General features: G+C 38.7%; 1 protein-coding gene and 1 long non-coding RNA gene across 5 annotated transcripts in view; both read left to right on the plus strand.

The window, feature by feature from the left end:
• Positions 1-20,275, plus strand: part of pex5lb (peroxisomal biogenesis factor 5-like b) — a 75,105-nt gene that overhangs the window by 27,325 nt on the left and 27,505 nt on the right. For all 4 annotated transcript variants that reach the window (XR_015478201.1, XR_015478202.1, XM_087240409.1 and 1 more), the window contains 5 exons: positions 8,272-8,383; positions 10,290-10,502; positions 15,780-15,909; positions 17,219-17,309; positions 19,965-20,051. Coding sequence is in view for 2 of the 4 variants with exons in the window: in XM_087240409.1 (XP_087096535.1) it covers positions 8,272-8,383; positions 10,290-10,502; positions 15,780-15,909; positions 17,219-17,309; positions 19,965-20,051 (633 nt within the window). In the remaining 2 variants the exon portion in view is untranslated. The remainder of the gene's footprint in view (positions 1-8,271; positions 8,384-10,289; positions 10,503-15,779; positions 15,910-17,218; positions 17,310-19,964; positions 20,052-20,275) is intronic.
• On the plus strand, positions 784-4,956 carry LOC147846190 (uncharacterized). Its single transcript, XR_015478222.1, has 2 exons — positions 784-2,025; positions 3,994-4,956. It is a non-coding gene; the product is annotated as an uncharacterized LOC147846190 (long non-coding RNA).

Below are 20,275 nucleotides of genomic sequence, written 5' to 3' on the forward strand. Positions count from 1 at the left end.
AACTAAGAATTGTTATGGTCTGATGAGGGGCCTAATCTTCCTGTTGTATAAGGCAATCGTAACAGAGTGGTTTGGGAAGTTCTTCAGATCATCCATCATAACTTTGAGGTTATTTGTTGACCTGGAAGGAGATATAGACGATGTGGCTAGCTGTATAGAGGAGTTGTTGGAAATGTCGGGTTGGCTGTAACCACAAGCAGTTGTCTTGGTTATTGTCCTCAAGAAATTCATCAAGAAACATCTGTCAGACAATCAGCGCAACAGTTGTCGAATCTTCAGGCTAGAATGAAAAGTAGAGTTGATTGTCATCAGCATAGCAGTGATATGGGAAGTCATGTTTCTAAATGACAGAACCTAGTAATGCCATGTAGATACAGAAGAGAAAGGGTCTAATAACTAAGTCCTGAGGCACCCCAATAGATAGAGCTTGCGACTTAGACACTTTACCCTTCCATGACACCTTGAAGAATCTACCTGAGAGCTATGACTCAAACTACTAATGTGTGATTACTTTGTCATGAGGGTCTTCAGTGGTGAACTTTCAAAAGCAGTGGATAGGTCGAGGAAGAGAAGAACTAATATTTTTATGCCACACTTGCTAGTCTCTAGAACTCAAGTACAGAGAGCAAGGGTTACCTCGGTTGAATGTGTATTTTTGGAGACTCTTGCTCTGTGTGAGAACCTTTTAGAGGCTTAGGCCATGTCCACACTTACATGAGTATTTTTATAAATGGGGTTTTCCCCACTTTTGAGCAAGATTTTGTCTCAGATTCTCTGCCTGAGAAATGGTTTGTCTAGGCAGTAAGATGGAATAGGAAGAAGCTGACAAGTAGTTTGAAAAGATGGGAAAAATTAGTTTGGGAACTTGTGGATTAGGGATTAGAGACAAGGATGTGAGCCTGTGTTATGCTTGCTGTCAAGGTGTGTTTGTCAGTTTTTACTGTGGAGAGTTGTGCTCTAGCGGTTGTTGTTTTATTAATGAAGACGGTGGCAAAGTTGTCAGGGGACAGGAGGAAGGAAAACATTTTAAAGAGGATGCAATAGTTAGACAAATTGGTAATTTTGTTGTGGCAGTATGTCTGTTTAGCAGTAGAGGCTAGCATAGAAGGAAGAGAAGAGCGGCTGATACATACATTTTAATTCATGCCACATTCTCTGATTTTAGATGCCTGGTGTTACAGTATGGAAAATGCAATTAAAAGAAAGTAAGTAGGGATTTCTAAGTTTACTTTGACTTGTATTTCACTGCAGACAAAACAACAAACATTATTTAATGTGTTTCTCGTGATTTTTGTTTTTATTTTTTCAAATAAACACACATTCCAATGTTGGTTCTTGCAACACATTTCAAATAAAGTTGGAACAGTAAAGCATTTACCATTTTTTAATGTTGGCGTTCCTTTTCACAACACTTAAAGGATATTTAGGGACTGAAGACACCAAGTGATGTTTTTCAGGTGTAATTTTGTCCCATTTTTCCTGCATACAAGTCTTAAAGTGGCAACAGTACAGGGTCTTCTTTGTCACATTTTGCTAGGGATATCCTGATCAGGTATTTTGCCCTTGAGTCTGAGTCATGTGATTTTGAGTATCTAATAATAATAATAGTTCCTTTTATTTATATAGCACTTTTCTGGGCATTTAAAGGACTTTACACAGAGAGAGAGAGAGGGGGGGGGGGTCTTCTCATCCACCACCAGTGTGCAGCATCCACCTGAATAACACGACGGCAGCCATTTTGCGCCAGACCATACACCACACACCAGCTGATGGTTAGGAGGCCATGATGGACAGAGGCCAGTGGGCAAATTTGGCCAGGATGCCGGGGTGAAACTCCTACTCTTTTTCAAAGGACATCCTGGGATATTTATTGACCACAGAGAGTCACAACCTCGGTTTAACATCTCATCCGAAAGACGGCGCTCACTGGGGCATTATGACCCACACAGGTTGGGCGCCCCCTGCTGGCCTCAGTAACACCACTTCCGGCAGCAACCTAGCTTTCCCATGTGGTCTCCCATCCAGGTACTGTCACGGTTGCAGGTTTGTGCGCTTTTCCGGAGTGTATGTTTGATCACGTGGGTTTGTTTTGTTTTGGATGTCCATGTGTATTTGTTATGCTCACGTGATATGACGACACTCAGCTGGGCTGATTACACGCCAGCTGAAGCTCATTATTAGGCCTATATCAGGGCGACGTTTCTATGTTACTTTGTCAGTTTGTTACACCTGTTCTTATGTGTGTTATCTGTGCTCAGGCCCCTGAGGAGATTTACCCTGTTGTCCTGTCTGTTCCTGCCCTGTGTTCGTCGTCCTCCTAGCCCAGGGGTCGGCAACCCGCGGCTCTAGAGCCGCATGCGGCTCTTTAGCGCTGCCCTAGTGGCTCCCTGGAACTTTTTCAAAAAATGTTTGAAAATGGAAAACGATGAGGGAGGTAAATATATTTTTTGTTTTAATATGGTTTCTATAGGAGGACAAACAATCTTAACGTTTTCCAATGCTGTAAAAGTGTGTAGAATATTTAATTTCAACATTTCTGTCAACGAAGATTTGCGTCATAGCCTGCGACACACGTTTCTATCCGCAGGGCGGGATGCCAGGCAGGTAGCTGTTGTAAACAAACCGGCGGCTGTGTGATGCGCCATGGAGCGCAAGCTGTCTTTGCCAAAGATGTACAGCGGGGCACGCTTTCTCATTTTCCCTCCCTGAGAGAATTCAAAGAAGCCCATCCCGATCACTCACTCAACGGTGATTATTTACAAGGTGCGATCGTTGATATGCAAACTGCATTTGGGAGCAGATTTTGCGAATTGCGAAAGGAAAAAACGAGACTGTCTTTCCTTGACACACACCCCTGGAGATTGACCCTTCCTTGTTGAGCACATTCCCAGGAATGACTCGAGCTGATCTTGAAATGGAAATGGCAGGCTGCGTTGTATTGCACTGTTTGTTGCCCAGATAAGGGGCACGTTGTGCACGTTCATTTTGATGTTGTTTTTTTGAATCCTCAAAATAAAATAAAAAAACATTAAAAAATCTGATTTCTTTATTGCATTTCTTTAATTTCATCAAAGCAAAACATAATGCAATAATATTGTAATGAAGTTAAACTTGAACATTAAACATAATTCATTAATATTGTAATGAAGTTAAACTTGAACGTTAAGCATAATTCATTAATATACTGTAATTAAGTTAAACTTGAGACGGCATCGTACAACAGAGTAGTCACGTAGCGCGTCATTCTCTACAGGATGCACTGCAGGGAAATGAACATTTAATCATGAAGGCTCAGTATGTATTTGTAGCTAACAAAGTCATTTTTATAGTAGGCTAATATAGCTAATATAAATACATACAGCATGTGTTGCCATCATTATAAGGCTTATATAAGGCTTTGAATTTTTTGCGGCTCCAGACATATTTGTTTTTGTTTTTTTTGGTCCATTATGGCTCTTTCAACATTTTGGGTTGCCGACCCCTGTCCTAGCCTGTCACTTTCATTATTTGTTTATTTTGACTTGGTCAAATAAGCTTCATCACTCGCATCTGGATCCTCTTTGACTCTTATTTTTGAACGTCACAGAACGAACTGACCTTATTATGGATCCAGCGAGTGCATTTCAGATCTCTGAGTTCGTCTTGCACAGCAACGCCAGGATAGACTGACAGGATGAGGCTTTGGCCACCACGTCACAGGCGATCCAGGCTCTGGTCGGCCAAGTTTCATTACTTACTTCTGAAGTCCAACAGTTGATCACTGGAGCTGCACAGGCTGAGACTGCACCAACTCCGCAGGTGACACCAGCGCCTGCGGTTGTTGGTCGCTCTGTTATAGGCCTAATAATGAGCTTCAGCTGGCGTGTAATCAGCCCAGCTGAGTGTCGTCATATCACGTGAGCATAACAAATACACATGGACAACCAAAACAAAACAAACCCACGTGATCAAACATACACTCCTGAAAAGCGCACAAACCTGCAACCGTGACAGGTACTGACCGGGCGCAGCTTCAGTGGGCGACCATGCAAGAGTTGCAGAGAGCTAGCTGCTCATACCGAGCTATCCGATACCCAGCTAGCTGGTATCTACTGATACCAAAACCTGATCCGATACTTCTATAATAAATAAAAAAAGAATAAAGAAAAGCAAAGAAACAGATCCAGAATGTTCCTCATGTTTTTTTAATTCACCTTATTTTACCATTTAACAAATCTGTTAACAAACAGAGCACTATATTGGCAGATATCAGCTTTCTGTGTGGATAATAATCTAGGTGGATAATGTTGGAATCTCAGAGCACCATCAGAGGAGTGCAATCCTCAGGGAAGGTTGAGAGCGACCTAATCAACTCCTACGAGAAGTTTCCAAGCTTCCCTTAGGGTGATAAACAACTGCGAAATGGATTTTAAGAGGGCGGGGGATGGTAAACTTATGTGATTTAAAAGAGCGGTTGAAACCCAGAGATGGTAAAGGATTATACATACACATACAGTTGAAGTCAGAATTATTAGCCTCCTGTATATTTTTTCCCAATTTCTATTTAACAGAAAGAAGATTTTTTCAACACATTTCTAAACCTGATAGTTTTAATAACTCATTTCTAATAACTGATTTATTTTATCTTTGCCATGATGACAGTAAATGATGACTAGTATTCAGATTAAAGTGACATTTAAAGGCTTAACTAGGTTAATTAGGCAAGTTAGGGTAATAAGGCAAGTCATTGTATAATGATGGTTTGTTCTGTACACAATAAAAAAAAATATTGCTTAAGGGGGCTAATAATAATGTCCTTAAAATGTTTTTAAAAATTTTAAAACTGCATTTATTCTTGCCAAAATAAAACAAATAAGACTTTCTCCAGAAGAAAAAATATTATAGGAAATACTGGAAAAAATGTCTTGTTCTGTTAAACATCATTTGAAAAAACAAAAAAAAACAAAAAAAAAAACAGGAGGTTGAATAATATTGACTAGGTTTTTAAAAATGAGTTTGGTTCTTGCAGGATTTCAGGACATAGCTCTTGAATCATGTGTTATTTGTACATTACCAAGAAGCCGTTAGCAAGCCATATAACTGGCTTCACTCGTGCTCACCTTCATATATGTGATTTATGGCGTCTGTGTTATGAAGTGAAGGGCACTCACATTGCTAACCTGTGTCAAGGGCAGTTGTTTTCTAATTTAGCGATTCTGGACAGCTATAAATTGAACCATTGTGTTATTTCCAAAGTAATTTGTGTCACAATTTGTGTCACAACCTGCTACACCATAGACAAATGAACTCGTATAATTCATATTGTTTGTCATCTTCTGTCTAATTTTTGAGAACTTTTAGTTTAGATTTGTTTGTTTCCTGTTTCCCCTTGAGATTAATACAATTGTGGGGTGTTTGTTTCTCTTGTTATCATGTGTTCGTTGCTTGGATTTAGTGTGTGTTCATCCCAAGCGGCAACCTACCGCTCTCCCTTGTGAAGCGAATACGGAAGTTACTGAAACTGCAATTCATCGAAATTCCACTAGTTCTGGCTCCAGAACAGCACATTTCTGTTGAGTCCACTGTTAAAATGGCCAACTTTACAGCAGAAAAAAAAGGTGTTTGCAGCCTGGAGCAAAGAACGATTTTGCTGTTTATAACTAATATTACCCTTCATGACAACTGTGAGGGGGGTGAATTTTTTTATAGCTGAACTACCGTGATCTCCGATCCCTCAGACGACACTGCAATAAGGCTCCTCATTCATTTATAAGCAATATCTCCACATTGGCTCAGGACTACTTTGACAAACCTTTGTCAAGTATCACAATATGTAGTTACAAATGCCAGTTAAAACTCTGCTGTGCCAAAAGAAACCCCTATGTTAACAGTGTCCAGAAGTGCTTTGGATTTCTCTCAGACCTCTGGGATAGACCATCACTCTGTGGAAATGTGTCCTGTGGTCAAATGAATCAGAATTTCAGGTATTTTTTTGGGAGAAATGGATGCTGTGTGCGAAAAAAGGATCAACAGGTCTAAAAGCCAGGGTCTGTCATGGTATGTCAGTGTTTTTGGCATATGTAACTTGCACTTCTGTGATGGCACCATTAATGCTGGAAAGAACATACAGATTTTGGAGCACAATATGCTCCCTTTTCTAGAGACGCCCATGCATATTTTATCAAGACAATGCAAAACCATATTCTGCACACATTACAAAGTCCTGGCTGCAGAGGAAGAGGATACAGGTACTTGACTGGCCTGCCTGCAGTCCCAACCTGTCTCCAACAGAGAATCTGTGGCGCATTTTGAATGGCAAAATGCGACAACGAAGATCCTGTACTGTTGCCCACCTTAAGAATTGTTTGCATGAAGAATGGGCCAAAATACACCTGAAACTCTTCATCACTTGGGGTCTTCAGTCCCTAAATATCTTTTAAGTGTTGTGAAAAGGAACAGCAACATTACAAAGTGATAAACGCTTTACTGTTCCTACTTTTTTGAAATGTGCTGCAAGAACCAACATTGTAATATGTGTTTATTAAAAAGAAATTACAGGGAACACATTAAAGGTGAAGTAGGTGATCTTCCACAATGCTAACAGCTTAGCATAAATCTCTGAATCACAGTCCCTCCCCTGGCGTCTAGAGCCACGCCTCCTTAAACACGAGCACAGCAAAAGAACCCTCTCTCATGTGTTAAAAGTGACTAGTGTTTGTCCGGCGGCGTGCAAGCCAAACTGACATGCTATTTCAGAGTGAATATTAGAGTTGCATGGTAAACAATATAGGGAGAGACTAGGCGGAATAGCGCTATTTACTTGTGTTTTGCTGTTAAACTAATTAAAATCTACATTATTGATGCTGTAAAAAGTCTCTTATGAAACTGAAAATAGTCTTATCAATCTTTCATTGTATGATTTTGTGGCTGAACAACACTTCTGTGAAGATATAACCCATTTGTAACAACAACATCTAACGTTTCATCAGCTTTGCGTGAAGCCAAAACAGTTTTAAAACAGAACATTACCTGTCTAAGAGAAATCCTTCAGTCATTGTGTTATCCTTTCTCCAGCGTGCAAAGGTAACTCCAATAATGATTCAGGTTTTTAAAAAATTTTGATTCAGCAGGTTTTTACCGATCGCGCGTGTGCTCTTGTAGTGGTTTTCTTGGTTTTTCTCTTACTCAATCAAACTCAGTCTGGAGGTTATGAATATCAGAAGAATATACTTTATTGTCGACAACAAAGGAGAACTTTCAGGAGACCCCCAGTAGCATCTCTGTCTGAAAAATTCTGTCTCACTCAAATTCAAGCCTGCTTAAATACTCTGTTTTTTCCGTTGTTGTACATATGTCACACAAGATCCCTCCTAGTTTAACCCTTGACTCCAAATTCCACCTCTGTCATCTGTTTTTCCCTTATTTCTACATATATCACACAAGACCAATCTAGTTTAACCCTTGACTCCAAATTCCACCCGTCATCTGTTTTTCCCTTATTTCTACATATATCACACAAGACCAATCTAGTTTAACCATTGACCCCAAATTCCATCTAGGTTAACCCCTGACCCAAACCTGATAACTATATAACTTATCCATTTCTTGTGATTGGGAATTCTTCTAATGGTATGCAAGTCTACAAGCAGATTATACACATACAATTTGAATATATATATTAACTTCACACTTCAAAGAGTATAAAATCCACTTCACTCTCTCGTGAATGCGCGTCGGTCGGCGGAGCTGTGTACAAACGGCTGCGCAGTTGTTCAAATCTGCATTGGCTGACAGACAGATTGGGTTACTTATCGGAATTATGAGAGATGTCGGTCCGACTCTATTTAACTGGATGAACATTTTTTAGTTTTATTCCTTAACCAAAATATAAAAATTCATTTACCAGCACAACAAAAATTGCTTCAACAATCACCTACTGCACCTTTAAATAATACAAGTCAAAGTAATTTAGAAATCACTACTTTTTTTTGTGTGTGTGTTTTTTCATGCTGTCCAAGCATTTTCTGATGTGGTGTGGTAGTTGAGCTTTTAAATTGCATGAGTATAATGTAAAATATTATGTACTGTCATCATGGTAAAGTCAAAGCAAATCAGTTATTAGAAATTAGCTATTAAGATGCGTTGTTAAAAACAGAAATTTTTGAAAAAGAATTGAAACTTCACAGGAGGACAAAAAACTTTGTCTTCAAATGTGCACAACAAATAAGACGAATATGTTGTGTAAGTGTATGCAGTTTTGAGTGAAATGTGTGTTTTGGTTGTGTGTTTCAGTTGTGTAGTGAGCAGCAAGAGAGTCGACCCTTACTGAGCCCTTCTATCGATGACTTCCAGAGCGAGAGCAAGACTGATGGAGCCACACGAGCCGTCACCTCCAACACAGCAGGTTCTCCATAGTTACTGCTCTGTCATCTGTTCTCCTTCTCTGTCCCACAATTCATCATAATGGACTTCTCAGTTGGCTTTTTGGCCATTTTACCCTGCGTCCTGGGGCGGATTTAGTTATATGGGGGCCCAATTATTTATAATTACAGCCATGGGGCTCAACAGCTCTAATACTCATTCTTTTTAAAAGGTTTTATAATAAAATATATTATAATTACGAGCGTCAAGGTGACGCAGTGGGTAGCATGATCACCTCACAGCAAGAGGGTGGCTGGTTTGAGCTCCAGCTGGGTCGTTTAGCATTTCTGTGTGGAGTTTGCATGTTCTCCTGATGTTTCTCCAGGTTCTCCGGTTTCCCCCACAGTTCAAAGACATGTAGTATAGGTGAATTGGGTGAGCTAAATTGGCCATAGTGTAATGCTGCGTTCACACCAGACGCGGAATGCGCGGATAAATCGGGCTATTCGCGCATAAATAGCCGCGTGAACATTTGAGTTTACTCGCTTCATTCATGCGTCAAATCCACTTCTTTCACACGTCAAATTCACTTCAGGACAGACACGGATTCGCGTGATGGGCAGGGCTTCTGTCCGGCCGGTGAATCTAGCTTTATTGCTAAATGGCTAACATGGATTTTATGAAGAAAATAACAGTGTTTATGTGCTTTTTGAAGGCTGAAAAACAACCAACGATACGTTTAGGGTCGTGTCTGAGTCCACTACATCCTTTCAGAGGTGCATCCAGCTCTGTGAGCTCATAAACTCCTCCAGAAACTGAACCTGGATGATGGAGGCTTTCAGCGGTGCTCCTGACTGAGCCAAGCCCAGATTGATGAACTGTTGTCGGTGTTGGCTAGAGGATTTCCCCCGGGACACCGGGAACTGGTGATACGTCACAATCACGCCCCCAGATTGATTAACACGGCGCGAATGTCTGCTGAAGTTCAGATTTTTCAACTCAAGTGATTCGCGCAAAACTTGCGTTAAGCGCGTCAAACGCAAAACGCTCAATTCGCACCGCGACATTCACGCGTATCGTGCCATTCGCACCATGCCACTCGCGCAATTAGCGTCATTCGCGCCCCGCCATTCGCGCGTATTCGCATGTTTGCATTGACTTAACATGTAAATCACTTGCGCTTGACGTTGTGAAAGCAGCATAAGTGTGTGGATACAAGGGTATATGGATGTTTTCCAGTGTTGGGTTGCAGCTGGAAGGGCATCCACTGCGTGAAACATATGCTGGATAAGTTGGCAGTCCATTCCACTGTGGCGTCCCCTGATTAATAAAGGGGTTAAGTGGGTCAGTCAGTCAGTTGACAGCAAGCTGGCCTAGTCGCCTGTGTATATTGCGCCCTCTGGTGGATTTACGCGAGAAGAGAATGCGCAATGAGTAATTTGAGATCATCAAAAAGTGTACACAGCGGCCTCTGGGGGATTAGCAAAAACAAAAACTGCGAGCAGACGTACCTCCGGTTATGTATTTCGCTGTCCCTAGTAATGTACACCTGGGTACGTATCGGCAATGAGCCTGGAATACTGATGTTCATTGTCTGTGGTCATCTAAATGTAAACAAATATAAATTTAGTTAAAAGTATTATAATAAATAAAATAAATAAAAATCTAGATCTCATGTTTGAAGCAGGTAACTAATATATATGTATGTATATCATCAACGAGTATGCGTTCAGCTGACTCGTTTTTTCCATCTAAAAACTGTAAAAACAAAGTAAAGTAAAACTTTGATATACAAGTTACTGTATGTCAAAGCATTCAATCCAGATAACTCCAAATACTGAGTTGTCATAACTAATTGGCTCAGTCATTTTTTTACAGTGTATGAACTGTTATGTTTGTATGAGCTAGCCGTATGTTGGTAATATTTAATTTCAAATCCAATGTTTCAGTGTTGTCCACGACACTGGATCTGGTGGATCTGAGTGAGCCGTGCGAGAGGAGATGGAGCTGGGACAGACGGAGTCCTCGAGGATCTCGCAAAAATGGCTTCTCCAAGAGCAGCCTGCGCAAGAAGAAGACTGAGGAGACGGAGCTGATCCAGGTGGAGACCGAGCCGTCATCGCCCAGCCGCTCCAACCCCGAGAGAGCATCCTTAGATTCAGGTAGAACTCTTCAAAAATTACAATTGTTATTCTTTAGATGAACAATTACAGTCATTGTAGTCTTTGAATTAGTAAAATGTTTTTACGTCATGTTTTGAAGCATACACATAATAACAAAACTGAAGAGCAGAAATGACACTTTAAAAGACCATGAAACCCCCTCGTTTCAGCAGGGTGTTTTCACACCTCTACTTTGGAAAAAGTCAGAAAAGTGGGCATGTCCAGCTCTGTTTAGGGGGGAGTGTCGAAAGAAGAAAAGTGGGATGGTGTGGGAGTGTCTATTTGGGCACGCGCGAGTTTCAGAGTCAAAATACATACACAGGAGAAAGTGAAAGTTAGAGAAAGTTTAACCTACATGGACATCTGTAGTCGAATTATTTGCCAAATTATTAAATGGTGGACTTTAACTGCAGTTTGGCTCTTTCATTCAGGGAATTCATTCATGTCCCTCGCGACAAGCGAGATATTTGATTTGAGGAACTGCTGTAAGCGTGTATTTTTCGTGCAATGTTTGATACCGCACGGCGAATGTGAGAAAAAAAACCTCCGCATTTACCCAGAAACTTAGCTGCACACGGCAGGTAGCGTCAGAAAGCCACGTGTGTTATTCCGGTCACAAAATGCGGTAAAAACCCTACACGAGGTTAAAGTTTGGTTGTGGTGCTAACATGTTTACACTCGGTGCAATAGTTAACTTAGTTCGATACGAACAAACTGAATAAACAAAGAGCACTGGTCGCTCACTTATCAAATCTGTAGAGACAGGACAATCACCAGCAACTAGAGCCGCGTCTTTATGAAGAGAAGACTACAAGCGAATACGGATCTCAGCGTTTGCAGATGAGAACAGCTCTCAGGTAAACAATAATCCTCCTTAGACACGTAAGTTATTGTTGTCGCGCGTCGCGTACACTGTTAATCCACACGTGACTCCAGCTGAGCTCTCACAGAGAGAAAATGAAAACGAAACTTAACTGCAGCAAACTATAAAAGCAACACTTCACGCTTGTTTTGCCAACACAACGTGGCGTCTCTGTCGTCTAAACACTGTGACAGTAATGAATATTAATGAAGTTGCACAATAGAGCGCGCTGATTGGTTTGAACCAAGCCTTACTCATGCATTAATGCATCACACAGTAAGACGTAATAAAACTCACTCTGGCACAGACGCCCAGTCTGCACGCTGGAATACATGCTATTATGTCATGGCCGTGACGCAGCTTCAAAAATTCGTTTTAAACCGGAAGTACGAATTTGCTTGAAATAACGCAAAAACAACCAATTTACACTTTTTAGTGAAATATAGGTGTCCTAATAGTGTTTTTAGCAGTGTGGGACACATATATGACTGTCAACAGCTCAAAAAATGTGTTTTGGTGTTTCGTGACCCTTTAAAGGGTTAGCTTGCTCAAAATATTTACTTCATTTTTTTTTACGCGCCCTCATGTGGTTCCAAACCTGTATGGCTTTCATTTATTTGAAGATATTTCTAATGAAACCCGAGAGATTTCTGGCCTGTCACTGAAAGTCCATTCTAAACAAACTTTGGTGCTTTGTAAATCCATGTGAAGTGAGAGGTTTAAAGTCTGCTGATGACACACAATTGCTTTATATGATGGATAGATTTAATTTGGGCTGATCTGTATAGAGAACCAACGATAAAATTGAAGTGCTCTTTCAATTTTTCCTGAGGTGACAAATATTACATGCTGAGTACTGTAAAACCCAATAAGTTAAAACAACTCAAACCATTAGAGGAACCCGATTGCTACAAACTATTTGAGTTAAAATAAGTAATGAGGTATTTAATTAACTCATAACCATCAACACTGAGTTCAAAACTCTTTTCAAATGAGTAGAATTAACTTTTAGTACGTTTTAAGCTAACTACACTCATTTCATTTGATAAAGGTGACTGTAACATAACCAGCGATCGCTCCCCAGAGATCGCTGGTTCTCACAACAAACCATGGACTACACTTCTGCCTTTTCCTGGACTACATTTTCATACATGCACTTCTCCCAGACACCCATGCTCACACATCTAGCTTGATTACACTCACCAGCTGAACCTTGTCAGAGACTGATAACACACCATTCATAAGCCACTCTTTGACCCATCCAGTTTGCCGAGTCTTGTTCACTGTTAAGTAGCATTACAAGTAGCATTAGTTTTCCCGGTCTTGTTATCTTGTGTACCGACCGTTAGCCTCTTTGCCTGCCTTTCTGACCTCTAGCCTGTATTCGACTGTGATTCTGGACTGTCTCCAAATACCTGTTTGCACCTGTGTTGAACATCGCTTGCCTGACTATGAATAAACCTGCTTTTGGATCTTACCTCCGGTTGTTTCTGTCACTCCACCCCGTCGTTACAGAGACTGTTGGGTTTTACAGTGTAGCAAAACTTAAAATGCTTATGTTTTCCTCGAGCCGGACTATCTGTCCCACAAATAATGGATAATAAGAATTTGTTATGACGGCTGACTAGCCAAACTTTGCAGTTTCACGGAATATGTGATTTGAAAAAAATTAGATGTATTCGCTTAAGTGTATAACAGAGGCTAATTGTTGTTTACTCTGTTGTTAGTTGACCAAACTTTTTTTGTCAAATTTCACAGTCTACCTGACGGTGATGAATCGAACAGACCATCTGAACACTTTCTTTTTTTAGTAATTTAAACACTTTATTGATTTTCTCAATTGCAAATTATTTATATGAATATCAAGTACAGAACATATATAAACAAAGGAAAATAATAACATCATATTTAATAGCATTATTATTTCCTCTCATTACATGTTTGGTAACATTGTGGGTTACAAAAATGCACTTTCTAAAAACATAAAATAGAGGCAAATGTTTCCCATTTGAAATGATATTTTTATTAATAGTTATTGCTATGAAAATGATTAGATTTGGTTCCAGAAAACATATTCCATTTGTAGTATATCATGTAGTAATATCTAAATTTGCACTAAAAGATTATTGTGTTTTTAGTCCAACATATCAAAATCGATGCATAGGAGGGTTTGTTTTAACCCGAGTATGGGTAAAATATGGACATAACCAACAGTTTGGTTAAAATTTAGGGCCCTTTCATACACCCGCACAATGTGGCGCAAGGCTCGGCGCAATACTTATTTGCTATTTTCAGCTTGGCGCAAGAGTCGTTTTGAGGCGTTGCGCTACGCTTTTTAAATAGCAAATGCATTTGCGCTCAAATGTGCGCCCATAGGCGTTCTGGTCTAAAAAGGAAGGCGTTCTGAGGCGGACCGCTGGCGCGTTGCTATTTTGAGAAACTATAATAGATTTTTCATTAGACCAAAACTAACCCGGTCTAAACTCCAGCGCAGGGTTGCGCCTCGCTTACACACTGCTTAATAGCCCACACACAAGATGTAGAGCAATATGCAAATATCTTTACACATGAAAAAATTTAAATATTAAGGATAGGCCTATATATAGGATATAATAAGAATAGATATAGGATATAAATAAAGGAATAAAATATTACAAAACGCATTATTTTCTAGCCTACATAAATATGAAAAACCACTGCTTTGTTTTTGCCTTCTTCATCTCGGGAGGCTTTTTCAGTTCAATTATAACAATTTGCTTTTGTATAATGTTATTATTATTTGCAGTATTATTTATTATATCCATATTTATATTTGTTTTATTAAAAACAAGCTTAGATTTGCCCACCTGCAGGTTTTAGACCATATGGGGCACAGCATGTGTTTTAGGATATAACTCTGAGCGCACACTTCGTTATTATTGTTCATTTATTCGTTTGCTGGAAATTAGAACTGAATTTAGAAATAGTTTTGAAACAAATATTTGCGCTTAACAAACTAAATTAATTATTTATAGACTAATTGATGTCTGTGCGTTAAGGTTTCCCTATCCATGAGCGAAAGTGAAAGTACATCCCTTATCTCTCATTCTCGCACGGTAGATGCTCTGTTTAACTGTTTTCTGTTAAAAAAAAAAAAAACTGTTTTTTTAAAACTGCAAATTTTTTCCACTTACACTTACTTTACGTCCTGTAAATAGCAAATGCGCTTATGGCGCGACGCAGCTGACTCTTAAAGGGAATGGGAGATGAGACTGATTGGTTTATTCTCAAAACACACCAATAACTCATTAACAAAATAAGCTCAACCCTTTTAGACCATGCGCCTTGGTGCAAAGCGGATTTTCCCATCCCTAAAATTAGCAAACATGGATTCTGACACGCCCTGAAAGCGTTTGCGCCCTGCGCTTTCCGTTTTGCGCATGGACCGTCAAAATAGAGCCCTTAGAGTTAAAATTGTAACCCAACCACTGGGTTGGTCTATATTTTAAATCTGGGTTAAAACTGTTGAAATATCCACTCTCTCCGATTTGGACCTTTTTTATCAATATTATCATGATTATGAAATACCTTCACTTGAAACAATGCTACGTTAATAACAAAAGGTCAAATATAAACCAACCAGCATTGTGCTGTTTTGGTCCAGCTGCTTGGGTTAAATGTTTGACCCAAACGTGTTGGGTTGCTATTTTTTACAGCGTTGCTTACATTAGACATGATCGCTGTGTCTCCCTATCATTAACAAAACGATAATTTAATGAAACCTTTTAATGCGTTAGGAAAGTTGTCCGCTTCAATCCATTAAAAGTCCTCCGTTTGTGAAAGCTTAGAGTTCTTTTAATCAATTTAAGAGGTGCTTATGATTAAATTTGCAGCTGATTTAATCCGTGCTCTTAGTGTAATTTAATTTTTGACCTTTCGAGTTTTGTTTTTTCTGTGCCTTTGGGGCTTTATTGGGAAGCAGTTAGTCTGCCTTTTATCAGCAACCTAGCTCCTCATTATACTAAATGTAGTAAGTGGGAAATTATGGAAATGCTTTAAACACACACACACACAAGCGTGGCTTTCACACTCCAAGTAGAAATGTCTTGGTTTTCATTTCAGCTCTGTTGTTGAAACGCCACACTGGCTTATCGTAATCCTTTGGAAAGCATTAAACAACTTGTACCGTAAAGTTCATTTCCAGTTGATTACGCCTTAGGCTACTGTAAGCTAAAGCACGGTTTTCTCTGGTGTACTAGATTCATCATCTACAGCCCAACTGCTTTAATCAATTTTGAGCACCAGTTTTTGGCCTGGTTGAGGCAGACAGAGCTTAAGCTGTAAGCTGTATCCTTATCTGCCGCTGGGTCACCTTAATCTACCTTTTGGACCCATGTATTTCATTAAAAGTGTAGCGTTTGTCACTCTTTCTACAGTGAGCAGCTCACCACTGGACAAATGGGAAGAGGTGAGCCTTCACCCGGACAGTGCCTTGAACGGAGGGCGCAAGTGGAGATATGAGAGGAAGAGATGCACCTCCAACCATTCATCCAGTGAACTTTTGTGGTAAGCTCAGGATTCTTCCTCATCATCAATCCTAAAAGTAGTGCAGTCCCACATATTCCCAATAAAGGCTCATTGGAAAGATGCGCTTAAGGCTACTGCAAATATGCACTTCAACAAATATGTTTGACTGCAGTTTTTTGGTAAAATGAACACTAGGGGCAGTATGATGTACTGTATTATCAGGATATATTATCGATAAATGAAGCATTATTTTTGAGCAGTTAACACCAAATAAATACCACAAAACACCTTAACGGTGTCTATGATTTATAATCAAATACATTTTCCTCACCTTTCTTTTTCCATTTGATAATTTTATTGGTGAACACTAGAAGGCAGGATGACGCCAACAACTTTTGCTTCTGTTTACACTAATGATATTTAGATTATTGATAGATTATCGACTAATGAAGGATTATTTTTCGAAAAATGAAGGTTTATTTTTCGATGAATGAAGGATTATTTTTAGACTAATGTAGGTTTATTTTTCGACAAATAAAGGTTTATTTTTCGATGAATGAAGGATTATTTTTAGACTAATGTAGGTTTATTTTTCGACAAATAAAGGTTTATTTTTCGATTAATTAAGGTTTACTTTTTAATAAATTAAGTTTTATTTTTTGACAAATGTAGGTTTATTTTTAACCAATGTAGGTTTATTTTTATGACGAATTAAAGTTTATTTTTCGATGAATGAAGGATTTTCTTTGTGCAGTTCTTTGCACAACACCAAATAACTACCACAAAGCACCTTAATGGTGTCTATGATTTGTAATCAAATACATTTTCCTCACCTTTCCTCTTCCATATGATCCATATCATTTTATTGGTGAACACTGCTGTGAGGCGATAGCACTACCTACTGCGCCACTGCCAAGTCACCTGTACCGCATGTCTTTGGACTGTGGGGGAAACCGGAGCACCCGGAGGAAACCCACACGAACACAGATAGAACATGCAAACTCCACACAGAAACGCCAACTGAGCCAAGGCTCGACCCAGCGACCTTCAAGCTATGAGGCAACAGCACTACCTACTGCGCCTTTGCATCGCCTAGTATAAATCAAACTTAAGTAATATAAATATTACAATATGACATTATAGTGATGCTGCAAAACTTGCACAATATAGCCTATCAGTGCATTCAGAAATTATAATGCGTGCAGGTAAATATGTACAACAGTTATGAAAGCTAAATCACTACAATGCAGTTTTAATGGCATCATCATTTATCATGGATTTTAGATTTGGATTGTTTTATTCAGTAGGCTTTGTGATTTATTTCAGGCGTATTCATGTCTTTTTTCAGGTCTGCAGATTTTAAAACAGACTTCTCGAACAGGCACAGCGCTCTGGAGCTCAGCATTAGCACAGAATCAGACCCCGGACCGGCCCCTCAGGTACACACTAATCGAACTTCCATCTCATATACTGAACTATAGATACTGAGGAGTGGAATCACTTGCATCTTTATATATGGCAGATACAGATTGCTACTTTAAAGGCCAGATCATGTTTCTAAGATGCACTTAATGGAAAGCGAATGGGTCTCTTTCCATTAGGTGCTTTTTTAAACTGTGATTTGTTGTTTGAAGTTCAGGATTTGTTGCTTCATCAAAGTTTTTTTCTGACTGTGCATTTAAAATATGTCATCGAAAATAATAATAGTAATAAATAGGCTCTATGTATTTATTATATATTGCACTGTCAAATATGCTGGGTTGCACAAAATTCTTTCATGTTGTCTCAACACAAATCGTTTATTCATTCATTCATTCATTTTCTTGTCGGCTTAGTTACTTTATTAATCCGGGGTCGCCACAGCGGAATGAACAGCCAACTTATCCAGCAAGTTTTTTTACGCAGCGGATGCCCTTCCAGCCTCAACCCATCTCTGGGAAAACAAATCGTTTAGTTCACTTTATTGTTTCTACAAATTTAAGTGGATCGAACATAAAACATTTAAGTTTATCCCCCAAAAAACTCTTGTGTTGTGTTGATTCAGCTCATTTTAAATAAGTAGTTTGAACAAGCAGCAAAAATCTTTTTTGGGTGTAGTAGGTGTAATTAATAATTGATTATAGCAATTTTATATTTAATTAATATATACTATATATTCCCCATAAATGTAATTTTACCTATTAAATTAGTGTGGCCTAAAAAATACACCTAAAATGGCAAAATATTACTGCATGTGATATCAGAAGGGTTTTTAACACTTGAAATCTTAATTCATGCTAAAAACTCGTAAGCTGAGATTTGACTTTGTTAATTTATAAACACTGGGCTAACCTGGGTTAATCAGTGTCCTTGACTGGATAAATTCAGTTAAATAAAACACTTTCTTATTCATTCTAATTGACATTTTCTGTCACTATTTAACATATTTCTCCTTCAAAAATTTATATGGAAAACCGATATTGATACTGATAAATTTTTATATTTTGAAGCCAGTAACTGATATATAGGCAAATAAATGCAAATCTTGATAATATGTCTTCTCATCCTTACTATATGAGTGAAAGTAAAGGCATTATTTATCGACTTTTAAAATATTGGGCTGACAAATTCCTTATAGGGATAATAATGATAACATTTAAAATAGCCGTTTATTGGCCAATAACTATGCAGCAACCAATATATCAAGCATACCCACTGATAAGTTATTTTTTCTTCAAACACTTTCTTCTTCATTCCAATAAAAATTTTTGTCACTATTTAACATATTTCTCCTTTGCTAATTGATGTGGAAAACCGATATGGATTTGGATACCGATAATTGTTTATATTTTGAAGCCAGTAACCGATATATAAGCAAATAAATGCAAATCTTGATATTATTTTTTCTTATCCTGACTATATGAGTGGAAGTAAAGCTATTATTTATTGACTGTCAAAATATCGGGCTGACAAATTCTTTATCAGGATAATAACGATAACATTTAAAATAGTCAAATATCGGCCAATACAGATGCAGCAACCGATGTATCAAGCATTCCAAGTGATTAGTTGTCGGTTCATCAAACAATTTCTTTCTTTATTCCAATTGATATTTTTGTCACTATTTAACATATTTCTCCTTTGCTAATTGATGCGGAAAACCGATATGGATTTAGACACTGATAATTGTTTATATTTTGAAGCCAGTAAACAATATATAGGCAATTAAAGGCAAATCTTAATATTATTTTTTCTCATCTTGACTATATGAGTCGAAGTAAAGCCTTTATTTGGATGATTTATCGGGATAATAACATTCAAAATAGCTGTTTATCGGCCAATTTCGATGCAGCAACCGATATATCAAGCATTCACAGTGATTGCTTGTCAGTTCTTCATTCCAGTTTTCTGTCACTATTTAACATATATCTCCCTTGAAAACCGATAGGGAACTTTGGATGATACCTATAATTTTTTATATTTCGAAGCCAATAACCGATATAAAGGCAAATAAATAAAATTAAATCTTAATATTACTTTTTTCTGAACTTGCGTATAGGAGTGGAAGTAATAATACCATTCTTTATCGGCTTAAATATCTCGGGCCGATATGAAACGAAAGCAAAGGCGGGTTTTCTGTTGAGGTGACAGCAATGTTGTCAAGACGACTAAGGAGTCTTTTAAAGATGCAGGAGTGACTAGTGGTTTCCCAGAGCTGTATGACTTCACAAGTCGTAAATATCACAATATTATTAAATATTACAATTATAACAATATAAACAGTAACGCTTGCGCACAATAAGCAGCTAATTCAGTCGTTGCCTAGCAACATAAAAAGCGCAGCACGCTTATTTTTTTCTTGTCAACAAAAAAGGTGCGTTCTCAGAACGGAATAGCGCATTACAGGTGATCGACGACCCCCTAACAATCCTTCAAAGTTATGTTTTGGGCTTTATGAGTATGCTAATGCTAACACTTTTTTGTTGAGAAAAAAATGATTATTTGCCCTAACTTTAAGGCTGCTTGTTCAGCATGAAGCAAGGACAAAGACAGTGTTACTGAAGGACTGCTGGTTGACCTTGTCTGGGTGTGTGTTTGACCATCTGTGTGCGCAGCGGCAGAAGCCCCAGCTGGGCGGCTCTTTACTGGGAAGACAACATTCATTAGAGGAGGAGTTTGTTCGAGCCAAGGCTGCTGTAGAGGTGAGTCTCAACAGCACACACATGACAAATCACTGCTATATATTCTCTCCAAAACTTTGGAAAGAAAAGTCCAGACAAATCTTCACACCTCAGTGCTTATTCACAAAGTATCTGGGGCCAGCTGGGAATTGCAGTTTCTTGCCTTCCATAAGGTCAGCCTCACCCTGTAAGTTAAGACTGCATAATTGGAGTATTTTTAGCCGAAGAGTGCAGCATCAACACAA

The sequence above is a fragment of the Danio rerio genome, chromosome 2, assembly GCF_052040795.2.
Source record: "Danio rerio strain M-AB ecotype USA chromosome 2, GRCz13ab, whole genome shotgun sequence".
Taxonomy (NCBI): domain Eukaryota; kingdom Metazoa; phylum Chordata; class Actinopteri; order Cypriniformes; family Danionidae; genus Danio; species Danio rerio.